This window comes from Sinohyriopsis cumingii, unplaced genomic scaffold (assembly GCF_028554795.1).
Source record: "Sinohyriopsis cumingii isolate HCF-2022 unplaced genomic scaffold, ASM2855479v2 utg000974l, whole genome shotgun sequence".
NCBI lineage: Eukaryota > Metazoa > Mollusca > Bivalvia > Unionida > Unionidae > Sinohyriopsis > Sinohyriopsis cumingii.
The window spans coordinates 1,050,166-1,064,166 of record NW_028315950.1 but is presented as its reverse complement, the minus strand read 5'-3'; the positions used below and the strand labels follow the sequence as shown (position 1 = coordinate 1,064,166).

The following is a 14,001-nucleotide window of genomic DNA, read 5'->3' as shown; positions in this document are numbered from 1 at the left end:
GCAGATTACCTTTTGATTTCAATACACAGAGTCAATGCAATGAAATTACCTTTTGATTTCAATACACCAAGTCAATGCAATGAAATTACCTTTTGATTTCAATACACTGACTCAATAACTCAATGCAATGAAATTACTGAAGGCACCTAACCAACATAAATGTCCACTTCCTTTATGAGCTGAATATATTATAAGCTGATACAATGACAATAGTGAGCATTTCATTTTTTTAACTGATTAGAGAGAGGATCAATACTGTACTTTGAAGCTATTACATTAATTAAGGATCAATCAGGGTAATCAATTAAACAATAAATATATATTATGCTCACTTTCGAAGAACCAGTTGTCATATGTGGTAATCTATTTTTGATAAAACGAGTTTTCTCACATATTTTTGCAACGGAGGTCAAAAGGAAAAGTCAGAGAAGGAAAATTCATTTAAAAGGTGAGGGATAAAATGTAAAGCTGCCACTAAGTCTGAAGTAAATATGACACACCTAACAGACAAAGAAACTTTAGCTACATTAGGTTGATCCATGGCCTTAATTCACTGGCTGTAAAGGAATGATGGTTTTTAGTTACAAACAATATCCCAAACTGGCATGGTTTAGATATTCAGCCAGTTCATTTGTCAATGGATTTGATTGAAAAATTCTGGATTTAATCTATCATGTCTCATGACAGTTTTGAACCCAGCCAGCATGTATAGCACAGGATATGAATGACACCAGCCAGCATGTACAGCACAGTATATGCATGACACCAGGCAGCATGTGCAGCACAGTATATGCATGACACCAGCCAGTATGTGCAGAACAGTATATGCATGACACCAGCCAGCATGTACAGCACAGTATATGCATGACACCAGCCAGTATGTACAGCACAGTATATGCATGACACCAGCCAGCATGTACAGCACAGTATATGCATGACACCAGACAGCATGTGCAGCACAGTATATGCATGACACCAGACTGCATGTGCAGCACAGTATATGCATGACACCAGCCAGCATGTACAGCACAGTATATGCACAACACCAGCCAGTATGTGCAGAACAGTATATGCATGGCACCAGCCAGCACGTGCAGAACAGTATATGCATGACATCAGCCAGCATGTGCAGCACAGTATATGTATGACACCAGCCAGTATGTACAGCACAGTATATGCATGACACCAGCCAGCATGTGCAGAACAGTATATGCATGACACCAGACAGCATGTGCAGAACAGTATATGCATGACATCAGCCAGCATATGCAGCTCAGTATATGTATGACACCAGCCAGTATGTACAGCACAGTATATGCATGACACCAGCCAGCATGTGCAGAACAGTATATGCATGACACCAGCCAGCATGTGCAGCACAGTATGTGCATGACACCAGCCAGCATGTGCAGCACAGTATGTGCATGACACCAGTCAGCATGTGCAGCACAGTATATGCATGACACTTGCCAACATGAGCAGAAAATCCCAAAGTTGCAGTTGCTACCACTCCAGTGAGAAGGGTTATTTTAAATTAAATGAGAATGAAACATAAAATAAAGTGAGAGCTCTCTTTAACACAGCCTACACATTAGCCAAATATGAAAAACTGTTTTCTGATGTGAAAGTGCTGTATGTGCCCCTGGAGAAGAACAGTGGTATCTTAGTGCTAATTAGAAGAACATACTCAGGACATGAAACTTAGCTCTGTAAATTGACAAAGTCATGAGATAAGTTGTAAACTGACAACTGACAGTGAAATTTCTTGCCCTGAGTATGTTCTTCTAATTAGCACTACAACAAAGTCTTCAAATAAGCTATAACCGCTCCAGTGGCCTAGTGGTTAGAGTGTATGCCTTGGATGTGGGATGTCATGGGTTCAAACCCTGGCCAGGTCATACCAAAGCCTTATAAAAAATGGTACTAACATCTGCCTCACTTGGCACTCAGTGTTAATAGGCTGGTGTTAGGACTGGTAAACCTGATATCAGGATAATTTTACTGGGTGGGTGGGACATGATGCTACGTGTCTAAGATATGATGCCGCAGTGCCAGACATCACTGTAAACTGTCACACTACAGACACTGTAGCGATATGACTGAAAAATTGTTAAAGGTTCATTAAAAATCAAAAAGACACACACACACACACTTGAGATAAGTTAGGGAAAACCAGAATTCCAGTAAATTCATTTTAGTTGTTGGTGATGGAATTATGGATGCTACAGTATTGGAGCAAGAAATAAAGTATATAACATACCCTGACAGTAACAAGCTAAGCCCCTTTGAAGAAATAAATTTGTTATACATTATTTCTTTTTTTTTCTTTCTATTAATTAAAATACATACATCAAATTTAGGCAGGGAGAGTGAGAATTTTGGGATGAGTGAAAATGGATGACAAGTGAATTTTCTGAAACCACTTTGGGTGAAATAGAAACTATTGTTTTCTAGTAAAATAGGTTTCTTCACAAATACTTACCAATTCATAATACCTTAGGAGAACTACTACTGCCTGCAAATCCTGGGACATCTTTGCCTCACCTTTTATACAAGACACCCATCCTCATCACATTAGCTAAGGCAGGCAGAAACAGTGAAATATATGCCCTATCAGGGTACCTGAATTACAGTTCTGACAAGATGTATTTTTTTATATACTTATGATGGTTCCCTCTTTCATTGCCAAGAACAGGCTTTAGTCCATGAGTAACCAGACCTTTATAATGAAATATATGTCTACTCAATGCCACCTACTGGATCCAGTACAAGTATTTAAGTGGTATCTTACAAAGACTGAGCTTTTGTTCTGTGATCACTCACACCTATTTTTATATCTCAAACGGGGACAGGATAACCAAACAGAATGGTTTTTAAGTGGGTTATTTACTCTTCATAGCAATGCTCAACAGGTCAGAGCAGTAGCCAGAAGCATCGCCCTTGACCGGAACTGTTCTCTAACAGATTTTATCCATACAGTGGAATGGAGAATAGAATCCATATTCTTGAGGTTTTACCCAGAGATCATTCATCGCAAACAGCTCAAGTCAATATGGTCCCACCTGTAGCTGTGGTGCAACAGGCCACCTTTCAGGTTGTTCAACAGCTTCATAAGGCATGGTTTCACAATTTCAACTGGATTGCGGAAGGGACAATTTTCCCTTTCCAAAGCCTCTCCTTGAAAGATGGAGTCTTCTCCAGTCGGTTTACCTAGAAGTTGTCTCAAACATTTGGGGACAGGAAACTGCATCTTACGAGTATGGGGATGTACCACCCTCCACCTCTTACCTATTCTCTTAAGGTATTATGATTGTGTTATATACTTAATTAGAAACAAATCTTTTCTAGTAAAACACATACCAAATATAATGCAGTTAAATCCATATAGAGAGTATGCTTTAGACTCCATTAGTAACCTTGATATTCAGTGGTTTTGCCATCAATCCCTATATCAAGGGGAGATCACTCAACCCAATTGCCATCTGTCGGCAGATAACTTCAGCAGTTTTTTACTAAAATTTTATCTTGGTGGGCTGGATTTGCGAGGTAGTAGTAGTTCTCCTAAGGTATTATGATTGGGTAACGTAGGTAAAGAAGAAATTCTGTCAGCCATGATTGCCCAAGTTATCTCATGGATTAGGTGAAGGTGTTGTTAATAGGCAACAATAAGAATAGTTTAGATGCTCCACAAATCATAATTATTCAAAGTGATACACCCAAAGACTTGTCATTAACAGAGACATATACAATACAAATTAGATAAGGACCTCTAGAATGGATACATCTGTATTCTAATATAGCAAACCTTCTTGAATACAAAATTTGTATTAATACTGTTATTATTTATTATTATTATTATTATTATTATTATTATTATACAATCAATATACAATAAATTATAAAAACCCTGAAAAATAACCTAAATCCTTCATGCTTTACTCTAGAAAAATGATATCAGTTGCAAAAAAGCTGAGATCAGCTAATTAGCTAAATTTTTAAATTCTATATCATCATGCTACTGACATCCAATAAACTAAGTAGTTTACCATGTTCCGGCTTGATATTCAATGTCTGGACATGGGCTCTGTGCTTCAGAATCAACTGTTCCAGGTAATAGAAGGTCTTCTTGTGATCAGTCTGGAATAATCATTCACGTAAATAAAACTTGAATAGTTTTGACATATGTCATTTTAATGTAATAAGAGATAATGTTTCTTGATGCAAAAAGCTTTTGATCGTCTGCAAATGAATGAGCATATGGCTGCATAATGTGATAATTTCTTCACCTTAAGTTTTTCTAAATAGCTACCTTTATACAAACAACAAATCGGATATATAAATGTAGAACAGTCATCTTCAACCCATGACAAAAATTCTTAAAATAATTCATTAAAATCTTATTTCTATGGATATCTTTGTATATGGGATGCCTGCTCATAAAAAACAATATCCAGAGATCCTCTTTGCTTCAAAGATTGGGGTTAGAATTTCCCAAGAAGACAAAAATAATTCCAAGCAATATATTGACAGGTTCTTTTATGTAGTCAACCAGAAAATTTTATATCCTTGATCTGGTTCATTTCAACTTTATTCATGACTAATATCTCTCATAATTCCCTTCTTTGTCAAGCAAAGTCTGAAATACTGCTTGTACACTTCTTCATGTCGACAAATTTAGCCTATTACATCATATTTGTTCCACTAGAGGATGACACAGAAATTAAATTGAAAGTTCTTCAAGTGGCAGTAAAATCCCAAACCTTACAAGCAAAGTACAGCAAAGAATGTTAAATAGATATACAGGTCAGAATGACAAGGATTTTATTCTCATGAAGCAACCTTATTCCAAGTTACATTAGTTAAGATGTGTGCCTTCACAGAACTTGCCTCTGCTCGAGTCTACGCATGATTAACATGGGTATGTGAGAAAGCTTGCCAGTAGCATGATTAATATGGGTATGTGAGAAAGCTTGAGAGTAGCATGATTAACATGGGTATGTGAGAAAGCTTGCCAGTAGCATGATTAACATGGGTATGTGAGAAAGCTTGAGAGTAGCATGATTAACATGGGTATGTGAGAAAGCTTGCCAGTAGCTCCTTCATGGGACTTTAATAGGTTTTCCCTACATCAATTATACTGGCCATATATTTCCTGCCATGTGCAGAGAAGACGCGTTAAACCCCACAAAACCAAATCAAAGTTACATGACTCAACAAGCACCTGCATAAACTGAGCTAAGCACATACTCCAACCCAGACAATGAAGCTTAATGCACTTATGTGTGACTCTACAAGTAACAGTGAGCACACAACCTAAATGCAAACATCAAACTTAGCACTGATGCAAGATGAATGTCAGATTGACAGAAATCAACTACAAGATGCCAACCAAACACCACTTATCATAATTATTAGTGTCAATTTCAATAATCTAGGAAGCATGCATAGAATCAATAACATGTACAAGAAAAACAACAAACTTCTAAACAATCATATTGTCTATCCCTTTTTCTATATATGAAATCTTCAATTCCATCATCATAATTGGACAAAACAACTAAAAATGTTAAATTCTACAAAACTGGATAGGACAGAATTTCTATCACTCTATAAGCCAGCATTGTAATCTGGCCAAACATTGAAGGATAAATATAGAACATGTAAGTTTAAAAAGAAATAATAACTAATGTTCTTACTAATATTTAAATGTATATTGTTAACACACCTTTTGTCGGACCTGTACAACTGCACGCCAGAAATCCTTGGCCTCAACTCGATGACAATCGTCACACATCTGACTATTCACAACATATTCCACCACAAAAACTTGCTGAAGGATGGCTCCGTTCATAACCTGAAACAGACGATCACATTGGTTACAACATTGACATTTTATTGTCATTTAAGTTCATTTCTCCAATCTGAAGAGAGAATGTTTGATTTAATAATTAAAAGAACTCTTAATGGTCATTTGACACTAGAAATTTTGTCCCAAGAACAGAGGGGCTGATGAAAACACTGGGACCCAACTGAGACAAGAGACAATTTTGTGGTGTGAAAGCAACATTCCCTATATATATATATATATATATATATATATATATATATATATATATATATATATATAATCTTAAATGCAACATATTGACTATAATAATATGTACTCCAGTTACCAAGGTTGCATAACTAATTCACTATTTAGATCATTTTGTATTTCACTCAAAAGGTTTTATCACTAACACTCAGACTGTTGTCGGCTTTTGGCAATCAATGCTTAAATTCTGAAGACCGTATCTTCGATTCTCTGTTGCAGATTTCTTTTCATAATGAACAAAAACATTATCTTTTACAAACAGTAAACTTTAATAGCATTATAAAACTATATGGTGAAAAGAGTGAGACTTCTGAGATTATTTTTGGGATCTCCAAAACTAACCCACAATTTTAATGAAGAAAGGCCCGATCCAATGAAAAATATTTGAAAATTATGCATTGTAGAGTTGACTTCCTAGTTTGATTATAACACTGGTCACACAAATTGCAACTCAATAAATCACTGAACTAGATCAAGAACTATAAGCAATTCACATAATGGATTCACACTTACCTCTTTCTGGATGGTTAACTTCACTTTGATCCTCATCGAATGAGGCTCTGTCCACACAAATCCAGCATCTATCAGTCGCACCTACTCACAAAAATCACATAAAAATAAATAGAATAAAACCAAGGACACAAAACCATCGATTGTCTCAATATTCAGCATCATTCCAATGATTGTTATCACTTAAATGCTTGTTCACTCCTGCTATAATCAGTTTACTGTCTGCAACACCTGAACAACAACTGAAATTACAAGTAAAAAACTTGGGGCCACAGCACTTCAGATTGTAAAGCTCTACATTATTTCAATTTTAAAAAACTGCCACTTTCAACGTGTTAAAAATTAAAAATATCTTGATGACGAAATGGATGCTGATATTAAATTTCAATTGCATCCTTGTGGACCGTTATAACCAATATTTATCAGTAATCAGTTCTAATGAGCTTGACACTATGAAACATATTCAATAACTTAAAGTACTTGCTCATACGCATAAAAAAGATCAGATTTCCACTTGTTTCCAAGTTTATCATGTAAAATTAGCACTCTTGCATGAACTTAGGGATATGAAAAAACCTGCACCTTGCTAAGCCCTTTCAGCTTCTTCAGACAGACAGATAGCAGTTCTCTGGATTCAAGTTGTGCACTGATCCAGGTATTTGGAGGCTGAAGATATCTGAAACAAAAAAGAAGCAATCTATCAGTTATTCTAAATCAGTGGTACATGTATACAGTAAGTTCACTGACTTCAGTAGGTATCACTTTTCATGGTCTCTTTAAAAAATAAAATTTTGTGAAGACTGAGAAGGGGGGGGGGCAAATGTTTTTGGTTGATCATTAAAATTGTGGTTTGTGGCATACATCAAATTGATGGGGAATGCTGTCCCATGAAATAAGTTCAATTTAGCATTGGTTACCTACCAAATGTGTAATTAGACAGTAGTTGGAGGCAGCATGATCAGTCATGTATTGCAGTAGTAGTAATAGAGCAATGAGCAGCATCATGATCTAAGGAAATTGAACAATACATATACCTTTTTGCCAGTAAAACAAAACAATTGGTATAAGGTATACCCATAAAACAATAGAACAAGGGGAGGCATCATGATCTATGGTATACATACCCATGATATTTATTAATCAGTAAAACAACAGAACAAAGGAAGGCAGCATGGTCTAAGGTATATTTATCCATGATAATCAGTAAAACAATAGAACAAGGGGAGGCAGCATGGTCTAAGACATACATGTGATGATTTCCATATACATGTTTTAGAAGCATGGCAAAATATGGTGAGACTAAACATTTTCAGTATGATTTCTATTTTCCTGTTAATTTCTTCTGTGTGCATCGATATGAACTGCAACTGATTTTAATTGGTTTCACTTAACCCAGACATGAACATGCAACAGGTACTGCACAATTACAGCTAATATGATTATTGTTTAATAACCACAGGTAATTTCAGCATTAATTAGTGCTGCATCTTGTTGTGAAAACAATTAAAGGCATGGTCTTAATGTCTTCACTTGGACCATTGTATCATGTAATTACCATCAACATGAACACTTAGATCATTATATCACGCAATTACCATCAATATGAACACTTGGACCATTGTATTACACCATTACCATCAATATGAGCACTTGGACCATTATATCACGTCATTACCATCAAATTGAACAATGGGGTCATTGTATCATGTGATTAACATCATTATGAACACTTGGACCATTGTATCATGTCAATACCATCATTATGAACACTTGGACCATTGCAGCATGTCATTACCATCAATATGAACACTTGGACCATTGTATCATGTCATTACCATCAATATGAACACTTGGACCATTGCAGCACGTCATTAGCATCAATATGAACACTTGGACCATTGTATCATGTCCTTACCATCAATATGAACATTCAAACCATTATATCATGTAATTACCATCAATATGAACACTTGGACTATTGTATTACACCATTACCATCAATATGAGCACTTGGACCATTATATCACACCATTACCATCAATATTAACACTTGGACCATTGTATCATGTCATTACCATCAATATGAACACTTGGACCATTGCATCACGTCATTACCATCAATATGAATGCTTTCATCATAAACAATACATGGTTCTTAATGAAATGAACTGCAAGTGATCTGATTTTCCATCTGACGTGAAGTAATAAAACAAACAAAAATGGCTGCTGCAATGGCAATTCTTTATATCAGATCTGTACCAAATGCATTTAGGACCAACTAGATGGCATAACCTGTGAAACCTAAATCCTTATATAAACATTCATTCTAAAGGATTTACAGTAACAATATTTTCAAGGCAGCCACAGTGAAGGAGATACTGGATGTCCAAGTGGTTTTATATCATTTCAGACCAACTAGGTAACAAAAACGTGAAGACCCAATGTTAATTTCTTTCAAATCAAAAGAAGTGGCCATTAAAAAATTCAAGGTGGCGATTTCTGATCTGCACTGTGTTCATTTATGACCAACAAGACATCACATCAAGTGTTTTAGTGGAAACTCCATTCATACATCACCCTCCATTCAGAAGTAGAAATAACAAAATGGAAAGGATAGCAGCCATATTTGATATCCAAGTGGCACCATTGTTATATATGATCAACTAGACATCAAAACAAGTCTTACAGTGAAAGACCCCACACAACATTCCATTCATGATCAACTTGACATCAAAACAAGTCTTACAGTGAAAGCCCCCACACAACATTCCATTCATGATCAACTTGACATCAAAACAAGTCTTACAGTGAAAGACCCCACACAACATTCCATTCATGATCAACTTGACATCAAAACAAGTCTTACAGTGAAAGCCCCCACACAACATTCCATTCATGATCAACTTGACATTAAAACAAGTCTTACAGTGAAAGCCCCCACACAACATTCCATTCATGATCAACTTGACATCAAAACAAGTCTTACAGTGAAAGCCCCCACACAACATTCCATTCATGATCAACTTGACATCAAAACAAGTCTTACAGTGAAAGCCCCCACACAACATTCCATTCATGATCAACTTGACATCAAAACAAGTCTTACAGTGAAAGCCCCCACACAACATTCCATTCATGATCAACTAGACATCAAAACAAGTCTTACAGTGAAAGCCCCCACACAACATTCCATTCATGATCAACTAGACATCAAAACAAGTCTTACAGTGAAAGCCCCCACACAACATTCCATTCATGATCAACTTGACATCAAAACAAGTCTTACAGTGAAAGACCCCACACAACATTCCATTCATGATCAACTAGACATTAAAACAAGTCTTACAGTGAAAGCCCCCACACAACATTCCATTCATGATCAACTTGACATCAAAACAAGTCTTACAGTGAAAGCCCCCACACAACATTCCATTCATGATCAACTTGACATCAAAACAAGTCTTACAGTGAAAGACCCCACACAACATTCCATTCATGATCAACTTGACATTAAAACAAGTCTTACAGTGAAAGCCCCCACACAACATTCCATTCATGATCAACTTGACATCAAAACAAGTCTTACAGTGAAAGCCTCCACACAACATTCCATTCATGATCAACTTGACATCAAAAAAAGTCTTACAGTGAAAGCCCCCACACAACATTCCATTCATGATCAACTTGACATCAAAACAAGTCTTACAGTGAAAGCCCCCACACAACATTCCATTCATGATCAACTTGACATCAAAACAAGTCTTACAGTGAAAGCCCCCACATAACATTCCATTCATGATCAACTAGACATTAAAACAAGTCTTACAGTGAAAGCCCCCACACAACATTCCATTCATTATCAACTTGACATCAAAACAAGTCTTACAGTGAAAGCCCCCACACAACATTCCATTCATGATCAACTTGACATCAAAACAAGTCTTACAGTGAAAGCCCCCACACAACATTCCATTCATGATCAACTTGACATCAAAACAAGTCTTACAGTGAAAGACCCACACAGCCTTCTATTCATGACCAACAAAGGCATCAAAACAAGTCTTACAGTGAAAGACCCCACACAACATTCCATTCATGATCAACTAGACATCAAAACAAGTCTTACAGTGAAAGCTCCCACACAACATTCCATTCATGATCAACTAGACATCAAAACAAGTCTTACAGTGAAAGCCCCCACACAACATTCCATTCATGATCAACTTGACATCAAAACAAGTCTTACAGTGAAAGCCCCCACACAACATTCCATTCATGATCAACTTGACATCAAAACAAGTCTTACAGTGAAAGCCCCCACACAACATTCCATTCATGATCAACTTGACATCAAAACAAGTCTTACAGTGAAAGCCCCCACACAACATTCCATTCATGATCAACTTGACATCAAAACAAGTCTTACAGTGAAAGCCCCCACACAACATTCCATTCATGATCAACTAGACATCAAAACAAGTCTTACAGTGAAAGCCCCCACACAACATTCCATTCATGATCAACTTGACATCAAAACAAGTCTTACAGTGAAAGCCCCCACACAACATTCCATTCATGATCAACTAGACATCAAAACAAGTCTTACAGTGAAAGACCCCACACAACATTCCATTCATGATCAACTTGACATCAAAACAAGTCTTACAGTGAAAGCCCCCACACAACATTCCATTCATGATCAACTTGACATTAAAACAAGTCTTACAGTGAAAGACCCACACAGCCTTCTATTCATGACCAACAAAGGCATCAAACGTTTTTGAGAAAGTTCCATTTTAATATAAACATCAAATCAAGGAGTGGTGATAACATGATTTTCAAGATATCATATTGGATATCTGGGCAGTATTATCATTTAGGACCAACTAGCAGCAGAGGGGGCGAGTCCGACAACTTTTTCGACAAATTTCGATTAAGGCCTCAAAACGACAAATAGAGCCTTCCTTCGAAATCTCACTTTTCGAACAAAAAAAAAATAAAGTCTCCGTTTGGCAAATGGAGCCTTAGCGTTTTTTACTCGAAAACGCCATATTTCGCCACAACATCTCGTTGGTGTTTTCCCGTGGTAATCATCGGGCGTCCCGCGTCGATGTCATCGCCCCCTCTGCTGCTAAGTGGTTATTTACAATTTAACCGAATATTTGGTCAAGTCCGATACGATATCGTGTGCGAGGATCATGTAAATTTATCGTTACAAATCCATGTGGGGTCGACTGAGCATGACTAAAAAAGTTTCGAAAACCATTAAAGTCCATGTCACCGCCACACCATGTCTGCCAAATATTTCGTAGCGTGTGTGTATCAACGCCGTTGAACACAGCAAGAATATTACAGTTGTCTCTAATTACTTTTGGAATCTGAGTGTATCGTTGAGTGACATATATCACGTCAGTGTTTTTATGCCTGCCTCTGGAAAATATCCTAGCTGGGTTTTTTTGATTGTCTAACATAACATCATCGTACACGACTAGATTGTTAACGTCGCCATCAATATCATCGATACCTGGTGCATCATTGATATCTGTAATAAACTCAATAACATTTTTTTTAGCGATCGCTGATGCATTCTCGTTGAAATCTTTCAACACCTCGTAGCATCGTTGATCATCCACGCTAGGAGCAACCAAATACAACTTATCCCACTTCATCCATCTCATTATTAAATTGAGTAACAATTGCGTCTTGCCGGATCCAGATGGTCCGATGATAATCATCCGGATCGAGTTTGGTAACGCTGCAACATGCTTAACTGGTTCTCTTGTTTTAGTCGCCGAAAAATCAATTATATTCATATCTCTATACATAAATTATGGATCTATATTGTGTGAAGTGTAGAGTACGTACTGGCACAAATGATATGACAACCGCTACAACAAGAAATAACAGATCGGCCCTTACTGGCAAGTGTGTACAATGCGGTACAAAGAAATTTAGATTTATTTCTATTAGACCCGGAGATGTTTTAAAAAAAAGCGAGGAGGTGACATCGCAGCCAAATTGGCAAAACTCCCCGGAACACCGTGGGCAAAGTATCCAGGAGAAAAGCACCTCCCAGGATATAACTACTGTGGCCCCGGAACACGATTAGATATTAGACTCGATGATCAAAATCAGCCCAAACCCGGTGAGTATCCAATAAACGCTATCGATAAGGCGTGTCATGCTCATGATGTTGCTTACTACAAAAGTAGCGATCTGCAACAGCGTCATATCGCGGATGTAAAATTAATTCACGCGCTAAATGCTATTCCTGATAAATCCGTCAAAGAAAAATTGGCTTCATGGTTGGTAAAATCGGCTATGAAAGGTAAATTAATGATTGGAAGCGGAGCTTCTCGCGCTGGTAATTGAAAACGATAGCGTTTATAATAACAACATGGATTCCATCTATTATTCTCCGAGAGGATACTGGAAGGGGAAGGCCGCAATTGGTAAGCTTGCAAGCGCTGCAAAGGTAACAAAGACCACTGCGGCTAATTGGTTATCCAAACAGGCTATATGGCAAATCTATCTACCACCGCCTAAACAAATCAACTTCTCGCGCTTTGATGTCAGCGTACCTAATGAAGTTCATCAGGCTGATATACTATTTCTGCCGCATGACAACGGTTACAAATACGCGCTAACCGTAGTTGATGTTGCGAGTCGATACAAACAAGCGGAGCCGTTAAAAACAAAGTCAGCAACTGAAGTAGCCGCTGCGTTTGAGCGGATTTATCGAAGAGGTCCTCTGCGCTGGCCAAATCTATTACAAGTTGATCCCGGTAGTGAATTTCGCGGCGCTGTTTTATCAACGCTGAAACATAGCGTCGCGATACGACGAGGTCATACTGCGCTACATCGTGATCAGGCAATTGTTGAACGATTCAATCGGACTCTTGCTGAACGGTTATTTGGATATCAATACGCGAAGGAATTCATCCAAGAAAAACGATCTCGTGAATGGGTCAAAAGGTTGCCAGGCGTAATTGCCGCGTTAAATAACGAGATTACCCGAGCAATCAACATGAAGCCCAGCGACGCGATTAAATACGAGTATATACCCGGAAGATCAAAAATAGATAGCGTTTCCAAGCCGATTTTCGGCGATGTTACCGTGAGATATCTGTATGAACCAGGAGAGCTTGAAGGCGGTAAAAAAAGGGCTACTGATCCTATTTGGAGTGTTACCACACATAACATATCAACGATAACACGATCAACTGGTAGACCACCGATCTACAGACTGGATTCAACTGCTCCTCAGCGCGGATTTACACGCGAGCAACTACAAGTGATACCTGACGATACTCAATTACCCCCGCGTGGTCTTAACTAGCGCCGTTGCGTCTATTGCACTCAAGACAGGTCAACCTCACATTGTTTTTGACATGACC

General features: G+C 37.6%; 1 protein-coding gene across 1 annotated transcript in view; it reads right to left on the bottom strand.

Annotated features, from left to right (window-relative positions):
• Positions 1-14,001, bottom strand: part of LOC149772902 (60S ribosomal export protein NMD3-like) — a 71,773-nt gene that overhangs the window by 34,420 nt on the left and 23,352 nt on the right. The window contains exons 3-6 of the mRNA XM_089947104.1: positions 7,187-7,280; positions 6,608-6,688; positions 5,726-5,854; positions 4,047-4,137 (exon numbers count right to left, since the gene is read on the bottom strand). Coding sequence (XP_089803230.1) covers positions 4,047-4,137; positions 5,726-5,854; positions 6,608-6,688; positions 7,187-7,280 — 395 coding nt within the window. The remainder of the gene's footprint in view (positions 1-4,046; positions 4,138-5,725; positions 5,855-6,607; positions 6,689-7,186; positions 7,281-14,001) is intronic.